Genomic DNA, 21,109 nt, shown 5'->3' on the forward strand with positions numbered 1-21,109 from the left:
TTTATAAACAACAAATATTAGAATTTTGCTCTGATTACCCATTTTAGAAAAAACATACTTGGTCTGAGGCGATGATGTCTTGAATTGCATCTGGAAGAGTTACTAAGTAGCCAAGTGGCCTCATTATCAGGTAATTATCTCATTACATGGACCTGGAACATAGCTTTACTGTGAGAATTTAAATACTGCCTATCTATACACTAATCCTGCTCAGATACAGCCTATCAGTATTATGCTTGCCAAGAAGGATCTGGCTCTGAAATTTAGCCATAAAACAAAAGTCAGAAGAGAAGATTAGAGTTTAAATACTTTTATAAGTTATAACATCAAATATGAATTTTAAGAGGGGATATTATCAAGTTTTTCTTCACATATTACCATGATAAGTATTAATGGAGTTCCTACTCACACATTTCCATGACACATGAATTGTTTATAAATCTCAAATGAATGGCTGCACTTTTCTTTTTGAAATCTAATCCAAAACCTGGGTCATACATTTACAGGTGTTTTAGGCACCACCACTCTCTTCTACCCCCCCCCAATCCTATTGCCTATAGTTGCAAAAAAATGCCTACAAACTGCACCTTAACTTTTTCTTTGTAGAAGGGGGTCAGGAAGGGACATAAGACCAATGATTTTATCATTGCAGAGAGCTCTAAGTGATCAGTCTATTCATCCAACAGCAAGATATATTTTTTCTGCAACCAGCACTTTTTGAAAGTTACCTGGGGGAAAGTGAGAACTTAAATAACTTAATCCAAATTTACTAGTCAGTGTCACAAGCTGGATTTTGTCCTTAAGTTTTTCTGATTCTAAAACTAGATTTTCTGTTACTCTGCCACTCTAATTCTCATGAACCTTTGGTTTCCATTTTATTTAATGGTCTAAAATGAAAAAGATTTACGCACAGCAGTTTGGGGCGATGAAGATGTAGATGGTGTTAAGATACCAATAAGCCCTGAGGTAAGAGAGAGTCTCCTGCCCTCTGCAATAGGTTCCTTGAAAAGCTCCGTTTTGGATGACTTGGGGGCACTGGGGTGAGACTTGCTGAGTAACTTGTGATTCTTCAGCCCATCAAGTTCCTCCATTCTCAGGTTACTGGAGTAAGACCTGCTTAGTAGTTTATGGGGCTTCAAAGTACTGTTGTGCTCACATCGAGGGTCCCCAGAACAAGATCGAGTCAATAATTTATGTGGCTTTAGAGTGATGCACTCCTCCTGTTTGACAGCTGCAGCACAGGGACGGCTCAGCAGCTTGTGCGATTTAATAGTCACAGCCTGCTCAGCCCGGGGGTCGCTGGACAGGGAGCGGCCAAAGGTCCTGTGGGATTTGGTTCCACACACATCGTCAGCCTTAACTGTGCTGGAACAAGTCCTCCGCAGCAGCTTGTGAGTCTTGGAGATGCCATCTTGCTCTGGTTTCAGTTTGGATTTGTTTTTACCACAACCAGGGGGAGGATAACTCGGCGACCTTAAAAAAAAAAATCTTTACAAGGACCTGATTGACCTAATACCATTCAGATACTACTTATTGGTCAGTGTTCTGCTCATCCCTTCCATCCCACCCCCCAAAAAGAAGGAATTTAATGATGGAAGAGATGAAAAAGCATTTTCAACATTGTTATGTGACCTGTTATCTAATATTCTAGAACATCTAACTTAGGAGGTATTTTTCCCAACAAACTCATTAAAAAAAATTAATGTATCTCTACTCCCAAATTAAAGGTAATTTTAATGTTGCATGCACATAAGCAACCCCCCTCAACTGTAAGAGTTAAAAGGGATAAGAGTCAATGAGATGAAGTTTAAAGGAAGAGAAACTGATCATTGTATCCCTTCCATTAAAGATATCAGAAGAGAAATGAACAATTTAAAAAGATTGCCATTATTATCATCTTTGCAATTTAACAAGACAATGATGGAGGGGGTTGCTATTACCTGCGCAGGGTAGAAAATATATGAAGAGGGGATTTCACTTTCTTCTCTGAGAGCTTCTTATTGTGTGTGCAGTTGGATTTTTCTTTACTCTGTTTCCATTGTTGAGTAACATATGTCTGCATGATTCTGTCAAATGAAAGAAGTTCTGTCATCATAGTTCCAGGATAATTTAAGGTAAGATTTCTCTTTGGATAGAAAAGTGATACATTGGTAGAAGGGCAACATGAAACACAGCGTATTATCTACTTGAGAACCACACAATGTATTTTTGAAGTCAGTTATGTGACAAAAGCTCTCAGTGGATTTGGATATAACACCTCAGGTGGAAATGAGGAAAGAAACAAGAGAAAAAAGAAGAAATAGAAAGAGGGAGAAGAGGGAGGGAGGACAGAAAGGAGGAAGGAAGAGAAGAAAGGAAAGAATAAAGATAGCAAGTGTCTAATCAATCAACTTAAGATTTTCAGAACAGACTTAAGGATCAACAGTAGTTGTACAACTAAAAAGCCATATTTTTAATAAATCTAATTAACTTTAAAAAATAGATGATTTAGTTTGTCACAATTTCTTTGTTTTATTGCCTCTGAAATGAATCAATTACATTTTAATGTATAGAGAGGGGAGTATATGTCAAAATCATATATGGAAAAATATCATATGAAAAGAAGGCCTTAAGTAATTTTGAAACAAGCAGGATTTGTTTCATTTTTTTTACTTCATTTTTATCCAGAATTTATATCCTTCCTAATATAGAGGTTGAAAAGCTCCTTGCCATCATATAGAGTCTTTTTTTTTTTAGTTTTTTTTTTTTGCAAGGCAAACGGGGTTAAGTGGCTTGCCCAAGGCCACACAGCTAGGTAATTATTAAGTGTCTGAGACCGGATTTGAACCCAGGTACTTCCTGACTCCAAGGACGGTGCTTTATCCACTACGCCACCTAGCCGCCCTATCATATAGGGTCTTAATGGACTCCCCTTATTTCCACGACTTTTTTTAAACCTCATTTTCCTATACAAACTGGCCTTTCTTTAGTTCCCTTTTTTTGGGGCAAAGTTACAAAACCTGTTAATTGACATATGAATATAAACTCAAGTGTAAAAGAGTGATAACAGCTTAATATGTTCCCCTCCTAAATAACATTTACATTTAAACAGAGGGCCCCAAAAGTGTGACTAATGGAAAAAAAATTAGTCATCCTGATAGGTGGCTGAGACAGACATGTTGAGAGGAAGAAGATTTCAGCAACTTTTGAATCCCACTATACCTGTTCTGTCTATACAGAGGATTAATGCTAAAGACAAAACACTGAATTATCAAATAATCTTTTATAAATTCCACCTTCTAAGACAGTAGGTTGATAAAGGACATAACAATCACATAGTTGCAAAGAAGAATGGATTCTTAAGTTTTCATGCTGCTTTCATCATTAATGTGCTATATGACAAACTCAACCTTTTATGCATTACTGTTTTCTTTGATATACTATTATGAATATAAAATGAAAGCCATATACATTGAGAATAGGAAGGGAATTAGAAACAATGAAATCCAACATCCATTTTACAAAAAGGGAAAACTTCACCACAGATTATGGAGGTAACTATCCAGGATCAAAATGATCAATCAGTGACAGTCAAGATTAGAGGAGCTCAGGATTTGGGAATTCAGGGGCCAAGGACTTTTCTTTCCCCTTCACCACAAGGCCTCACATCACTTTGGAACAATATGGAAATATGAAGCCATAAATATATAATAATATTTCTGTCATAAATAATTCAAAGAGAATGCCGCTTAACTTTTTCTGGCATCTGCAAAGTAGTCTATATGTGAATGGTAAAGAGCAATGATGTTTATCCCTCCATGAAAAAAATTTAGCTTAACCATTTAGATGAGAATCTTTGCAAAACAGAACACTTTTTTGCTTTGCTTTTGTAAACAGTATATATTGAACAGATTTCAGTGATGACTCAAAGTCACTGTTATTTATATCTATTCTTGTAATGTATCAAATGTAAAACAATGTCCATTGCATCTGAAGATTCATAGGGTTAATGATATTTAAATTTATTTCTTTGCTATCAAGCTGCCAAAAATACCTACCTCTATTAGTGTGCTTTCCTTTCCTAAATTCACATTAGATGTGAAGGTACAAGAGACCATATGCTCTAATTTAAAATCTCTATTACAAAACAATAGGAGGTTTTTACATTCTTATTTCCAAGGTTTCTCTTTGAAAGATATCAAAATTTCCAGCTATTGAATTTCTCATTATTAAGAGTGTTATTTACAATGTTGATAATGGATTGAAAGGCAATGTGACCCAGTGAGTAAACCTAAGAAACAAGGAGAATTGGTTCGTGCCTCCTGCTGAATGTCCCAAATGGATGGCATCAAACTGAAATGGAAGGATATTTGAAGACTGCATATAGATTTAAAAAACCACAAATTATTATTATCTTTGTTGTGTGGTATTTTAATTTATTTTAACATATTTCCAATTATATTTAAATACAACTCGGGGAGGGAATTTTGCAGTCCAGGGGAAATGACACCTAAACAACTTGTTAAGATTGTATATTACATATAAGTTTTCATTGCACATTATTTAAAGGAGCTTTCATATAAAGAATTCCTCATACTGATAAATGTATAAGGGTATTCTCATAGAATTAATCTATCATATTTATTATCACTTTTAAAGTAAGTGATAAAATCCTATGCTTTTATACCTTTATCATCTGAGAATACATCCTGATTAAATGAATTAAATCAGAGGTCAAAGAAAAGATATATACCCTGTCTTTTATCAAGCAACCAGAGAATATAGACTAAGTTTGACACACACCAAAAATATTAGGTGAACTGGAATGAAAATGGTAAGAAGTTGCTTTTGATGAGGCAGTAATACTAGTTGTTGAAGCTTATATAAAACTAGGAACTAGTTCAAAACTTAAGATTTTCAAAAAAAAAGGGGAACCAAGAGACATTCTAGCCAAGTCCCTGAAAATGAAGTTCTTAAGAAATGGGAGTAAAAGTGTGTATATGTGTATGTGCATGCACATACGTATATTTATTGTGTGAATATATGTTCCATAAAGTATTATCATGTGTATTCATGTACATGTGTTCTTAAGGTTCTTATGAAATTTGTGACCTTATGACAGTACTTCCAGTTAAAAAATGAGCATTAATAAAATCCTTTCTGATATTTGTCTCTTTTATAAACTTACTTTTTTAATTGATGTCCCAATCCAAATCTTTCTTTTGTGGAAATCTGAAATACATCCACAGTGGGCACTGAAAAAGAAAAAATATCATGATCAAAACCTTTATGTTTTGAAACACAGAGCTTATTCTCTTCCATTTTAAATGATCATGGCCTAGTGTCTTACAATCAGATAAAGACACAGAACTTATTGTACAGATGTTATTCAGAGCTTCAAGAATGGCCTAAACACAGAACAGACTTTCTAAGACTGGCCTGGATCATATGGACCCCAAGGACTAACCACAGACCCAAGTTCAAAAATGGGCATTTGTGAATCTGATCCAAATGGAAAGCATAAAATAAGAAGATAAAAGATAAGACAGATCCAGGATGAGATGGGGTCTATCCCCTTCAGACCAAAATGTTCTCCAGCTTCCTCCACTGTATACTCCATGAGAGCAGGGACACTGGAGTCAGGCAGGGTACTAACTCTGAATACACTAACTAATTAATAGATGTTTGCTGAACTGAACTGGCAAATCATAATCAGTTCTTTTGCTCTGGTGCCAATAGATTAATCCTAGAAACATGCTCAAGAGGGGTGTCAAGTTCTCTTTGAATGGACAGGCATGTAACAGTCTGGATCTTGGGGAAGATAAAAATATTATTTTCACTTTCTGATTTTTTTCCCTTACTTAGAGTTTATCCAGGTAGACATCTAAAAGAGAGCTTAGGAATAATTTGTGTCCAGCCCTCCCCAGCTGTGGATGACTGGATCCGCAACTGATGTGTAGGCAAATGGTATACCATGAATACTGAGTACAGGGGAGATGCCATTTTATCCAACAGAAAATGTATAATAAATAAATATAAAATGCTAGAAACATAAATCACACAAATAGCCCCTTAACTCTTCAAGAATACATTTGGACATTAAGAAATTGTAAAATCCGGGGCAGCTAGGTGGCTCAATGTATAGAGTACCAGCCCTGAAGTCAGGAGTACCTGAGTTCAAATCCAGCTTCAGACACAGCTTAGCTGTGTAGCCTTGGGCAAAACACTTAACCCCATTGCCTTAAATAAAAAAAAAAAAGAAAGAGAAGAAAAGAAATTGCAGAACCTTTAAATTTGAAAAAGGGGATCTTTATTCTCCTTAAAAAAATTACCATTTGTTGATCTCAGTACCCTTCCTCTTTTACCATGAGCAAACACAAATGGAAAAATAAAACATCTGACATATAGGAAAAAATAACATTTCCATATTGGCCATATCAGAAAATGTGTGTCTCTTTCTAAATTTTAAATGGAAGGTGAACAACGTCTTTCATCCTCATTCTTTTGGACTCACAGTCTATCGTTACATCAATTAGAGTTTAAAATATTTCAAAATTGTCCAGAATTTTATCATTGTAAAATTTTTGCCATTCTATTCAATTCACTTTGCTTCAGTTTATAGAGGGCTTCTCAGTTTCCTTGAAAACTTGTATTTATCATTGTATCATTTACTGTGGCACAATAATATTCGTATACTATGATTAATTTAACCACTATCCCATGTCTGTTGTTTCAAATTTTTGGTATTTTGTACAAAAAGAACTACTAATATATTTCTGTGTGTCTATGTATGTATTTGTGTCAGTATGTGTGTGTGTTTATGTTTGTGTGCATGGTTCTCTTTCTTTGAAGGCATAAGCTCACTTGTGATATAGTTACCTCAAAAAATATGCAGTTTAGTAAATTTGCGAGTGTAGTTCAAAATGTTTACTGGAATGACTGGACAAAATGATGCCTCCACAGGATTTTTCCCACAGCCTAATATTTGTCACTTCCCTTTCCTCTTTTCCAGTCTAAAAACCTTAAACCTCAATGTTGCTTTAATTTGCACTTTAAGTATTAATGATTTAGAATATAGTTTCATATCATTGTTGATAGATTGAATTATTTACTTTGATGTTTTTAGTCATATAAATTTGAATCAATTCTTGATATAGTGTGGATAAGAGACTTTTTAAAATAATTTTTTTCTTTAATTTTATTTATTTAAGGCACTGGGATTAAGGGACTTGCCCAAGGTCCCATAGCTAGGCACTTATTAAGTACCTGAGGCTGGATTGTCCACGGTCAGTGGTCTATCAGCTGTGCCAATCTAGCTACCCTGGATAAGAGACATTTTAAAGAGAAAGTCAATGATATTTTCCCAATTTATCAATTTTCACTACATTGGGATCTGAATGAGCAAAATCTTTTTAATTTTACATAATCAAATGATTCATTTTAAATGATTCTCTCCATTGTTTATTTAGTTACGAAATCTCTAATTTATAGAGCCATTAGGTTCCTCTGAACTTCTAATTTTTTTATGATACTATCTTCTGTATTTAGGTTAGCTAGTTATTTAGAATTTAGCTTGGTTTATGATGGAATGTATTTGTCCCTATCTTTTTTTTTCCAGAAGGCTAACCAGTTTTTGCAAAACATTTTCCTCAAATAATTAGTCCTTTCCCCAGTGTTGCAAATGTTTGGATTTATTAAACATTATGCTACTCTATTTATTAATGTTTGTAGTATACATAACTTCCCCTCTCTCACCAAATTAAATTAATGGTTACTGTTTTGCAATACAGTTTGAGATGGGATCATGATAGACATCCTTCTTTCTCACTTATTTCATCCTTGAAATTCTTGAGCTTTTGTTAATGTGAATTTCATTATTTTCAGTTCTAATTCTTCAGAAATTTAATTTGTGTAGAACTTAGTAAATTAATTTAGATGTCATGTTTATTTTACTGGCTTAATCTACCTAAAAGTAATTAATGTTTCTTCTATAATTATTTCAATTAATTTTAGTTGACAAATAAAGATTCTTTAAGTATATCATCAGATCTGCAAAAAATTATTCCTTTAGTTCCTCTTCCTATGCTTATTTCCTCAATTTCTTCTCATTTTATTATATTATGTCTAAAGGATAGTGGTGATAATGGGCATCTTTTTTACTCCTGCTGATTTAGAACATTTTTTAAAAAATCTTTTATGTATAATTTTGTTCTTGAATTTAGAAACATGTTATTTACTGTATTAAGGTAAAGAAATCAAAATAATTGTTTTCTATGATATTTAGACTTTTTTAATAAAAATTGATTTGGAACATTGTCAAAAGGCTTTTCTTTACTAAAAGCAGAGGTTCTTAAACTTTTGTTTATGAACCCATTTGACTAACTGCTTAAGGAGATGTAACCCCATTGAGAACAACTTTTTAAAATGCATAAAACAAAATCTATAGAGATTACAATTATATTAAATAGTTATCAAAATATTAAAAATAAAAACCAAAATTCTATTTCATGGCTTCAGATAAAGAACTCTAATCTAGAAGAACAGAGACTGGGAGTGATTATGACTAAGAATGTTTCAAAGCATAACAGAGTTGAGATGGAGTTGTTTATCAAATAATATTTCAATTCCAAGAAAAAAGATACTCTGAAAGTTGAATTTTTGGACAAATAAAATATAACTTTACATTGAAAATATTAACCATATCAAATAGATATATATTTATTGAGCATGCAATACATATATACTGTTGTTCCTGGCTTTAAGGAACAATAAAAAGAATTCAATTTAGAAAGAAAAGCTAAGTGAGATCCACAAATCTATGAAATACCTTAGCCTAAGAAGGGAATAGATTACAATTACAGGTAAGTTCAAGAAAACAGAAAAAATTCATGAAAAACTCATACAATTTTAATGTTAGATGGGCCTTGGAGATTATCTAATCCAATACCTCTTTTTTCCATATCACAAAACTGAGAAAAAAAAGTAATTTCCCCAAAATTACATTGCAGCCAAATTCTCCTGATGCCCAAACAAGTTAGTCAAGAGTTACATCACATATAGCAACTAAATCTAAAAGAAATCTCAGATCTTTTTAAATGTTCTTGTGAAATTTTTGCTGCATTTTTTGATTTTATAAGAAATATATTAATCTGCCACCTAATCTAATTTTGCCTTGTTTAATTATTTAAAAGTAAAATCAGACTAATCCAATAATTAGAATTTCTGCATTTCTGAGTACAGGCCAAATAAAATGTAATATATGTCAAATGAATATAATTTATATAGTACCCAAAGACTGAAAGAAATTTTTTGTGAACAGATGACAAGATCCAAAAAAGTTTTTATGGGGGGGATATGGTTTAGGATAGAAGGATTTAGAACCCCTTCATTTTATAGGAAAATAAAAATCAAACCATGACTTGGAAACATCTGACCAAAGTTGCTGTCTTCTATTTGATAAATTCTAGTGACTCTCTGTCACTTCCAGGGTTAAATATTAACTCCCCTGTTTGAACTCCAAAGATCTTTACAACCTCGATTCCTCCAATCCTTCTAGTATTATCCTATTAGACTCCCCTTCCGTCTCCTGCCACCAATCCAGTGACACTGTCCTCTTTGCGGTTTCTCCTGACTAGGTTATTTTCAGTGACTGTTCCCTTTCTTTCTTACTTCCCAGATTTTTTTCAGGTTCCAGTTCCTTTTAGAGGAAGACTTTCCTAACACCTTAATTCTAGTGCTTCCATTCTGTTTTTTATCTCCAATTTATCTTGAATAAAAACAGGTCTTTTGTATGTAGTTACATTTCCCATCCTCTCCCAAAATGTCTGGTAGAACCAGTATTTTTATTTGCCTTACTTTGCATCTAGAGCCCTTAGTACATATGGCCTGGCATATAAAAGGCCTTTAATAAATGCTTAGTGTCTGATTGAGAGCAATATAAATGCTGTATAGAAGAGGGATGAAAATAGAAGAAAGTTTAGCCCAATTGGGAGGCTATAAGTAAAATATGCAAGAGGTTAAGAAGGCCTAATGTAAAACAATGACCTATTTGCCATTTGTACTAATTATAAACTGGAATCCTCTGGTAGAAGAATTCCTTTCCTCAAACAATGAACATTTATTGGAAAATAAGACTAAGTACATAAACTTGGCAAGCAGAATCCTGAGGCTTCTCAAAATCCAAACGATGAAGTACCACAATCATCTGACTCCAATGACCTTATGGTAGATTAAGCTTCGACTTTAAGGCCTCTTAACATTTATAAACATCATTACTGGTTACTCAGCATTTAGAGATTGAAATAGAATATGATTTGCTTGTCACATAAACTATTCATTAACACTTCAAAAAATAAAATAAGCAAAGAAATAAGACCAACCTGGGCCATTTAAATATTGTGTAAGTGAGCAGTGCAGTCGGACTATTATAGGCTCTGTTCGAATCACATCCCAGGCCACAGCAATCTCTTCCTATAATAAGATTTAAAAAAATTAGCAACCTTCCCAGAGTCCATGAATATTTTTTTCTTCCTTTTAAAAAACTTCATTTATTCTATATGGTAAGAGGTATAAACATCATAACATTCTACAAATATCATGAAAGTCTACTATGCTGTCAAGGAAAAAGTAAATTACTCTTAATCTTTACTTTTTACTTACACAGTAAAACAGAAAAACCGTAAAATATTCAGAAATGCTACAACATTATCCCTATAAATCTCAGAAGCTATTAAAAATACCACAACAAAGAAGTATAGATTTTTATTACTCATCAACCAGTGTATTTTTTCCCTCCACAAGTCATTTTAACAAGGAAAGATAAAGCAAATACCACATAATCTATGTATTGGAGTGAAGTACATATTTTTCAAATTTTTAAATAAAATATTATATATATAATTTAATAAAACCATTGCAACAAGATTAAATGGAAGGCAGAAAATTAGAAAACAATTTTTACACTGTTTCTGATAAAAGATGCATTTCTGAAATATGTAAAGAATTGAATCAAATTTATAAGATTATAAATCATTCCCCAATTAATAAATGGTCAAAGAATATGAACAGGCAGTTTTCAAAAAGAAGAAATTAAAGTTATATAATGTAATATGAAAAAAATACCCCAAATCATTATTGATTAGAGTAATGCAAATTAAAACAACTTTAAGAAACCACCTCACCCTATCAGATTGACTAAGATGACAAAAAAGGAAAACGATCATTATTGGAGAGGATATAGGAAATTTAGGACATTAATACATTGTTGATGGAGTTGTGAACTGATCCAGTCATTCTGGAGAGAGTTAAAAAAAACTGATCATATCCTTTGACCCAAGAATAGCAATACTAGGTCTATATATACTAAAGAAATCATAAAAATGGGAAAAGTCTAAAAAAATATTTAGAATAGCTCTTTTTGCTTCTTTAGAAAAGAATTAGAAATTTAGGGGATGCCTTTCAACTGGGGAATGGCTGAACAAATTATGGCATATGAATGCAATAAAGTACTATTGTTCCATAAGAAACCATGAGCAGTAAGAATTTGGAGAAGCATGAAAAGAATTACATGACCTGATGCTGAGTGAAGTGAACAGAACCAAGAGAACATTCTACACATCAACAACATTGTGAGATGATAACTATGATAAATGCAGTTCAGAGATCAAAGACAACCATAAAAGACCCACTATGAACAATGCCATCCACATCTGGAGGAAAAAACTACAGAGCCTGAATGCATTCTATGTTTACTTCTGGGAAATTTCTTTTATATTTTCTCATAGTTTTTCCTTACCTTAGTTCTAAGTCCTTTTTTTACAACTTGTCTAAAATGTAACTATGTTAAACAAGAACCTACATGTGCAACTTTTACCAGACAGCTTCCATGGGGAAGGGGGAGGGAAGGAAGATTGGAAGAAAAATGTGGAACTCATAAATTTGCAAATAGATGAATGCTGAAAAACTTCCTTTGCATGTAATTAGAAAAATAAGATAAAATTTCAATTAAAAAAAAGAACTCAGAATGTCAGATCACAAAGGAAACATAATTCAGAATGTCAGATCATCAATGATGCAGAATTTTTAAAAAATGAAGGCATATCAATGAATAGTGTGATCATCTAAAATCAAAGCTCCAAAAAAGTGACAAGATACAAAAGTTTGCCAAATCTTTTACAGATACTTACATCAAGAAAGCTAACATCAATATGCAGATCAATATCTACATCATCAATGGCTCCATATTCCCTAAAAGTAAAGATAAACATAAATTGTTCAGCCTTCCCAAAAGTTGGATTTTTCTTGGAAAATTAAAACTAGAAATATTACTTTCAAAGTGATATGAAGTCTCCCCTAATAAGATTTTAAGCTCTAATTTTTGTATTGGTATCCCTAGGACTCAGTAAATAGTAAACATAAAGTATATTTTTAATTTATTTATTAATTAGTTTTTATACATCTATACTCATATATACATAAAAATATTCTACAAAAATATAACAGAGATGTTTGTCACATTAAAGTATTTCTCATGTGAAATTTCAAATATTTAAACTTTAAAAATTCAAATTATTTCTTATTAATTAAGGTTTTTGTGTGCGTGAGCACTGAAAACTCCAAAGGTTGTTTGGGTAAGAAGCGTGTTGTTGCTGTAATGCAAATAAAAGTACTTTACTACTAGACAAACTGGAACAGAAGAACAAGTAGATAAGATGCTTTAGAAAAAAATCTTTTTACAGGGATTGGAGAAGAATCTCCAGAGGTGTGCTATCCACCATAATTCACTTAAAGAACAAAAAGAAAAACATACAAATGTCCACTGTAAAAGATAAATTCCACTCATATCTTCACTTGGAATTACTCTGATTAAATACAAAAACTGTAATAATAATCAGAATTTTAAGAAAAATAATAGCTAACATGCACATATACTTACTAGGTGCCAGATAATCATTATTCCATTTGATCTTCCTGACAACTTTACAAATGAAGAAACGAGCAGTCATAGGATAAGTTAGTTAGCCTTGGCTACTAAGTATCTGGAGCCATATTTGAACTTGGGTTCTCCTGAATCCAGACCCAGGGCACTATCTACTATGCCAATCTAGCTGTACCAATCAGAGAGCTCAATAAATGGGAATTTTAAATGAGACTGACAGTAGAAAGAGGACATTTTAGAATGAGGGTACATGTCTCAGTTGTCAGGGTACTTTGAAAAGTCATAGGGTGAATGTTCTTCAATTGGGGAAAAGGCTTAACCAACTGTGGTAAATGTATGTCATGAAACACTATTGTTCTATTAAAAACCAGGAGGAATGGGATTTCAGGGAAGCCTGAAGGGATTTGCATGAACTGACACTGAGTGAAATGATCAGGACTAGAAAAACATTATACACCCTAACAGCAACATAGGGGTGATCATCAACCTTGATAGACTTGCTCATTCCATCAGTGCAACAATCAGGGACAATTTTGGGCTGTAATAAAGAATATCATCTGTATCCAGAGAAAGAATTGTGGGGTTTGAACAAAGACCAAAGACTATTATCTTCAATTTAGAAAAAAGAACAATATCTTATTATTTAATTTTGCTATCTCTTATAATTTATTTCTCTTCCTTATGATTTCTCTTTCATCACATTCAACTTAGATCAATATATACCATGGAAACAATGTAAAACAGACTACCTTCTGTGGGGGATGGGAGGAGGGAAGCAAGAATAGGAGGAAAACTCAAAATAAACAAAATCTTTCTTTAAAAAAATAAAGTAACTGTAGACAGCATTTTAAAAAAAGTAAAGTCATAGAGAATTTTAAGCTGTATTTGAGGACACTAGAGATCAGAAAAGTAGAAACAGAATGTAGAAAAGAAAATAAGAAATTATATGGACAAGGCCAAAAGTTGCTTATACTAAAATCACCATTTAAAAAAAAAGTGCCAGTGGGAAGTCAGAATCAGAGCAAAGATCCAATACTAATTTAGAAGACAATTTACCTGACATTTCAAATTTACTAAAATACCTTCTTCGGTTTTCCCTTTACTTATCTCCATGACCCTTTTTTTGTTAAAAGGAAGAATTTCAACAAATTCAAAAAATTAAGCCTATATTTATTAATTTCCTAGTAAGTGTAAGGTACTGTGAGATACCCCTTGATAAATGAGATTTTCATGAGGGTGGTGTCTAAACTTTGTTCATTTGTAACACCTAGAACAGTGTTAGCCAGTGTTATGAACATCAACAATCCTTGTACCTATTTATTTATCTTTGCTTAATTATTTGTTTGTTTGTCCATTTCTTCCATTATTTTTAGAATGTACGTATATGTACATATCATCTCCCATAACAGAATATAATATGTTTAAGGACACAATTATTTCTTTTATTTTTTATACATAATGGCAAAGTGACAAGAATAGGTACTTATAAAATACTTCATTAAATACTTTACTGATCAACAGATGGCATTTAGACTCAAGGAATTTTTGTATGCTAGTTAATAAGAAGAAATATGCTTAATGAGACTGCTCTGGTAGATTTTCTAAAATACAGAATATTAACTGGATGTTCACCCAATGTGAGAGTTTTTCCATGTCTAGGGAAGTGGAGTACCATGAAACATGTGCACTTTAACCTAAGTTCAAACTTACTTTTAACACGAAAAGCCTCTATGTCCTGGGAAAAGAGCTTATTTCAGTTTTCTCGCTTATAAAGAGTTTGGATTATATGGCCTTTAATGTCCTATCAATTATACATATATGATCCTGTGACCCATTAGCTTTATATAGACATCCTAAATTCAGCTATTCTGTATACAGTTTCATTTTGTGTGGTGTCAATATCTTTTTTTAAAATTTTATTTATTTAAGGCAATGGGGTTAAGAGTGACTTGCCCTTGGGGCAGCTAGGTGGTGTAGTGGATAGAGCACTGGCCCTGGAGTCAGGAGGACCTGAGTTCAAATCTGGCCTCAGACACTTAAGAATTACCTAGCTGTGTGGCTGGCCTTGGGCAAGTCACTTAACCCCACTGCCTTGCAAAAAAAAAAAAAGAAGAGTGACTGCCCAAGTCACACAGCTAGGCAATTATTATTAAGTGTCTGAGGTTAGATTTGAATTCAAGTCCTCCTGACTCCAGGGCCATCACTGCCACACCGAGCAACTTAGCTGTCCCTTGAAGGCGTCAACATCTAATATGTAAATACTTCAATATGATTTTACTGAAGTTTGAGCTTCTGAATAGGTAAACACATTAATATCTTGTTTTTCAATTTTGATAAACAAAATACTTCAAATTGGATTATATTAGCAGTCCATTCCTGAATTTTAATAGAACCACTAAAGAATACTTAATAACATAAGAAATATTCTGGCAGAAATGACAAAACTGACTTTATCCAGTTACATAAGTGAAGCCCTATTAGATAAGTGAATAAATTGATCCCTAATGCTGAATGGAAATGACAAACCCTCAATTCTAATCAAACTTCTAGGTCTTTAAAAAAACACTGAAACACTAATTGGAAAAAAAAATCGCTTCCTTATCTCCCACCTTCCCAATTCCATCACCCAAAGACCATAAGAACATAAACCTAATGATCATAAGAACTTTGTTCAAGACCCTCCCAGATGAATGGAATACAAGGACTTTCATATTTATTTAAACAAATGAGTTTTTGCTTGAATATCTTTTCACTATTTGTTAATAAAACTACTGAGAATATGCCAAAGTTCCTTTAACACTGTTTTTTTCAAATTTAATGTGCTTTTGGTATTTCCTAAAATAAGAAATTGCACAGAATAATTTAAATTGCAATTCCTTTTTTAAATAAAAGAACAAAAATAATGTTATCTGACTGAGACAAATATGGGAGAGAATATTTAAAGGAAATATGAATTGGAGCAATGACACATCTATCTAAAAGCATATATTCTTCCAATTTCAAAGTGGAAATTTGTTGTTTGGAAGATAAGAAATGCCCTAAAACACACACACACACACACACACACACACACACACACACACACACACACGTGGGGGATGGGGCTTCGGTGTGAGGGCACTTGAGGAAGGCTAATTCTGCTCTGACCTCACTTCCTTTTCTGGCTTGACACACCCCACCACATGCTTTTCCCTAGAAACTGTCATATCATGCCAAAAAAATTCACATCATAGATCCTTAAAGAGACAGTCTTATCAGCCCACCCAATTAAACATGCCAGAGTGAAAATCTGTCTCTTCCCAAACAATTCATTGACCTACTTTTTGAAGCAGGCATCCCCCATATTATTGGCCAGAAGGAGTAAGAGATATGTAAAGTCTAAAGAGAGTCTGTCCTAAGACCATCACTGATCCACTTCTATTTGCTCCCATGAATAAAGACTACTTAGGATTTCAAGGACCTCCTATTTTATTGGACTGGTCCTATCCAACTCTTGAGATATTTCATGTTTGCCTTGGCCCTCCCTTAAAATGTGTAACAATAAAAATCTATTTGTTCATAGAACACTGACTTTTCTGACTTTTTTTTTCTTTTGATATAACTTCTTTGAAATTTCCACAAACTACTGTTGAAGACTAGAAGATGCCAGCCTAATTAAATGCTATTAGACATTTCTAATTAAGAGTCACCAAAAAAAGTAATCCCCAAAAACATTGCTAAAAGAAATTGTTATCTGTTTCTTTTAATAGAATTTTAACATGATGAAATAAAACTACTTTCATCCTCAGAGTCCCTCTTCGATTGCTAATGACTACTTCAACTGATTTAGGTAAATCCCTTGTGCATTTCCTGCTCATGTTTTCTGTAACTCTGGGGAGATGAACCCTCAGGGGGTCTACACTCAAGCTGAAATGTTCTATCTTTTAATAATTTCTGAATAGAGAAAAGAGGCAAAAAGTAAAGAAGTTGCAGCTGGAAATAGGCATTATAGACTAAAAATTCTGGACAAGAGTTGGTATTCTTAATCTTGTTTTATGTCATGGATTGCTTTGGTCATCAGTTGAAATTTATGAACCCCCTCCTTGGAATAAAGTCTTTAGATAAACAATAAAAATCCATAGGATTATAAAGGAAAAGAAATATAATGAAGTAGTTATCAAAATATGTCTGTACTCAAGCACACAAATAAAACACATATATTCATGGCTCCTAGGTAAAGAACCCCTGACTTAATTAGTGTCTAATTAAGAGATGTGAGGGAGATTGTATCCTTTAGAACTCTGCAATCCCTCACAAGTGATTTCTGAGCAAAAGACAAAATAACAAAAGATGGGAAAGATAGAAACAATGGTCAGGAAGTGGTCCAATTTGGCTATAATCTAGAAAATACAAATGGGTGTAAAAGCTAATAATAATGATGATGATGATGATAATGTATTTCTATTGAAATACTTTTCTCCTAATTACAATTTGGGGGAGGGGTATTATTAAACCCATATTATAGATGAAGCAACTGAGGTAGACAGAGGTTAATTGAATTGTTGCGGCTTACATAGTAAGCATCTGAGACAGGATTTGGACAAAGGTCTTCCTAACTTCATGTCCACTGAGTCAACTGGCTGTCATATTCTATGATTGGGATGGAACAGCAGATTGAAGGTAATTTACAAGAATTTCTAATTTATTTGATGGTAAATGGTAAGCAAAGAAAGTTTTTCAGCAGATCTGTGATAATATGAGTATCACACACAGAGCTGATGTCTAGTAGAAGTAAAACCATCATTAATATTAAAAATTGGGAGAAGGGAAAGGAAGGAACATTCCTTCTGACCTTTCCAAGACATAAAAGACTCATTCACCTAATCCTGTACATAAGGAAAAAACATCAATAAGAGAACACTCAGGTGCTTTCTTTTCAAATAAATTTGCCACTCAGAGAAAGAGCTGCATAATGATCTTTTAAGACATTAAGAACATGGAAACACCTTTCATTTGGACCTTTAATAATAAACAAATCCATTTTAAATACTACGTTAAATATTTTGTTCTTCATTACAAGTTGAATTTATCTTTCTTATCCCCCATTTACTTCCTGTACAACTCAAAGGAATAAGTAGATACAAGTATTTTATTGCAGGACACGGTAGAATGCACAAAGAATTGTAAAGAGGCAAAGACCTTACAAGGTCTGCAATTAACTAGATTCTGCAGGTGTAGATCTGTAAATAGTTACATCATTTTTGTTTTTATGCAACACTTCAAAGAATTCACAAATACCATTGTATATATGCAAAACTATTTCCATTGTGAATACCATTTTCATATAATGCCAGTAATTTCACGTTCATGCTGAGATGTTACAAAGCATGATTACAGTTTGCCCAGATGGAGCCTTTGCAGTCATCAGCTTTGGCGCTGTAGCCTCACAACATGGAGAGAGTGCATAGCAATTGGCAGAATTAAATTGACTGCCTGAATTATGAATACACCTTGAATAGTGAGGAGAGAGACAACTGATTGTACACAATAAAGCATACAGGCTTATGATAACTAAAATTATTGCTTACATTACTTTGACCAAATCTATGTTTGAAAAAAAGAAAATAAAATTGTAGGCTAACTAGATATTGTATATTTTATCACACTGGAACCAAGAGCTCAGGCAACTGCCTTCAGAAATTTTAATAACTGTTCCACATCTATGTTCTGGATTGCAGGTCTAAAAGCTGGGTGGCTCAGAGTAATGTCCTGGAAAGACTCCTGAATTTAAAATCAGAGACCCTAAGTCTGAATCGCCCCCTCTGCTATTCATCATAAGACCTTGGTCAAGTAATTTAACCATCCTTTAAGTCTTTAACTTTAAAGGAGATATATTTAAATGTTTTCAAAAATAGCTCTGTGAGATAAATATATGGAAATATAAAGTTGTGGTTTGATTACCCCTCCCCCGGAAACTTGGGTACAAAATGCTTCTAGTAAACAAGTATTTACTAGCAGTAGACTGGAATTACAGGAATTCTTTCCTCTCAAAACAAGGATGACTCACCATCACTTGTTTAAATGTAAAGTCTTACACATTGCCTCTAATTTCTTAAGAGTGGCTGACACCTTGCATTTTGAAAATAAAATTTTCTCTCTCATTTGAGGATTAAATATACCAGGCTTTTAGGGTTTGGGGAGTTGTGCTTTTTTTTTTTAACTATCTAATCCTTAGTTTCTTGTGCCTTCCCACATTTTCTTGAAGATAAAGTATGCCACAAACACAGATATCAGATGACAACCAGCTCTCATTAAGTAGTTACTTCCACATCAACAGGTCAGAAGTGTATAGAGAATCAGTCTATGTTCTCAGACACCTCAAGCTCAGAAGTCTCTGTGTGCTCGCTAAATATGTGTTTTGGTGCCCAGTCTGTGAGAAAATTTCATGGTGGGTCCAAGGATTATGTAAATTAGGCAAGCAGGGAAAAATCCTTGGCAGACAGGACAATTTTTAGAAACTATATCAAAAAAGATGCCATAAAGTCTTCTAAATAATGAAAGAATTCTGTGTTTGCTTTTTTGTTTTTTCAATGAGGCTAGACAATGCAGTAATTTGTTTTGCTTGACTTTACATCTTGGTAAAGAGTTTTGTTTTTCTTTCTTTTTCAGTGAGGAACAGAAGGAATGTATTCAAATAAAATTGAATTTTTTCTTCTATATGATGCCAGAGTAGAAAGAAAGCCACATGGCTGAATTGGCAAATACGAAAAACTGTTTGGAATCCTGGTGCTACTGATAACAAATCAGGTAGTGGAACAGAAATTCAACTAAAAGAGAGCTATCACTGTGGCAGTGAATATGCAACTATGATTCTTATCCCTAACTCAGTAGCTTTTACCTCCCTTTGACAAAAAGGAATAAAAGGAAAAGAATTGTTTTCAAACCTATGTGGGGGGGAGGGTTTGATCTTAGATTCTAGGGAATACTTCAGGTCTATCCAACTTTCTAATGAAACAAGAAAGACAGTTATTCCTTTATTGCATACTGCTCATAGATTTTTCCTTCCGCTTGGCTCATGAGTACTAAGAATCAGTTACAACTTCTCTTAGCCCCCCCAAAGAGAAGAGAATAATGATAATAGAATCAAAGATTTTTGAAATGGGATGACAAGATGATTGAATATATTATAGGGTAAAACCAATTTTAATCCCTGCTTAAAAAATCTTTTATTGCATTGTGGTGAAAAAAGTATATGGTAAAAATTTCTGCTAATTAGATTCTAAAATTTTTAATATTCTAATATATATAATCAATTTTTGCAAACTTTTTTGGTCATTGAAAAATTTAACAATGCTTTTCTTTCATTATTGATTAATCACCAGTTCTATCATCTCTAACATTTCTAAAGTCCTATTCAGATCCTTAACTTCACTTTATTTATCTTTCTATTAAATCTGTCTAGCCTTTAAGTCCTCTATTATTACAGTTTTACTTTGAATTTCTTCTGGTAATTCAGGTCCATTTTTCCTTTAATTATTTAGGTGCTATGCAGTTCAGGGCATACATATTAAGTGCTGATACTGATTGAATTATGATACCTTTAAGCATAATTCAAGATTTCTGTTTATCACTTTTCTGAAATGATGATCACCTCTCCTGCTCTTTTCAAGTTTACCCAACATATAATGTATTATCTTGTTCTAACTCCTTATCTAAACTGGGTGAATCTTGATATTTCAAGAATTTCTTCTAAATGGCTTATTGTTGATTCTGCTTTCTAATACATTCTATAATCCTGTTCTCTATTTTAGAGAATTCATTCCATTTACCTTCATGATTATAATTTTGTATTTCTCTTCATCCTATCCTCCTGTAGTTTTTTCATCTCTTTGACTACCCATTACCCTCTTTATAAAGAAGATGGTGAAGGAAATGTATTGAAAACAATAGAGCTATAAACAAAGAAATCTGTTTCTGTTCCACTTTCAATCTTATCTTATTGTGTACTTCAGACCCAATCACAGAATTTTATTTCTCTTTAGTCCTTCTTTAGATTCTGCATTCTCTTTTCAGGATATATTTTGCTTATAGTTTATTACTCTCTCACCAATCTTGCCTTCCCCTCTTAATTTCTTGATTGTCCATTATCATCTGTTTTTCTTGGTCAAGTTTTTTGTGCAGAATAGTCCAAACTGTATGATGTATTTGTTCAAA

The 21,109-nt window shown here is 33.1% G+C and overlaps 1 protein-coding gene across 1 annotated transcript in view; it reads right to left on the reverse strand.

The window, feature by feature from the left end:
- Positions 1 to 21,109, reverse strand: part of PARP8 (poly(ADP-ribose) polymerase family member 8) — a 234,471-nt gene that overhangs the window by 63,917 nt on the left and 149,445 nt on the right. The window contains exons 8-12 of the mRNA XM_074206602.1: positions 12,165 to 12,225; positions 10,359 to 10,449; positions 5,168 to 5,234; positions 1,941 to 2,066; positions 912 to 1,473 (exon numbers count right to left, since the gene is read on the reverse strand). Coding sequence (XP_074062703.1) covers positions 912 to 1,473; positions 1,941 to 2,066; positions 5,168 to 5,234; positions 10,359 to 10,449; positions 12,165 to 12,225 — 907 coding nt within the window. The remainder of the gene's footprint in view (positions 1 to 911; positions 1,474 to 1,940; positions 2,067 to 5,167; positions 5,235 to 10,358; positions 10,450 to 12,164; positions 12,226 to 21,109) is intronic.

The sequence above is a fragment of the Macrotis lagotis genome, chromosome X (assembly GCF_037893015.1).
Source record: "Macrotis lagotis isolate mMagLag1 chromosome X, bilby.v1.9.chrom.fasta, whole genome shotgun sequence".
NCBI classification, from domain to species: Eukaryota; Metazoa; Chordata; class Mammalia; order Peramelemorphia; family Peramelidae; genus Macrotis; species Macrotis lagotis.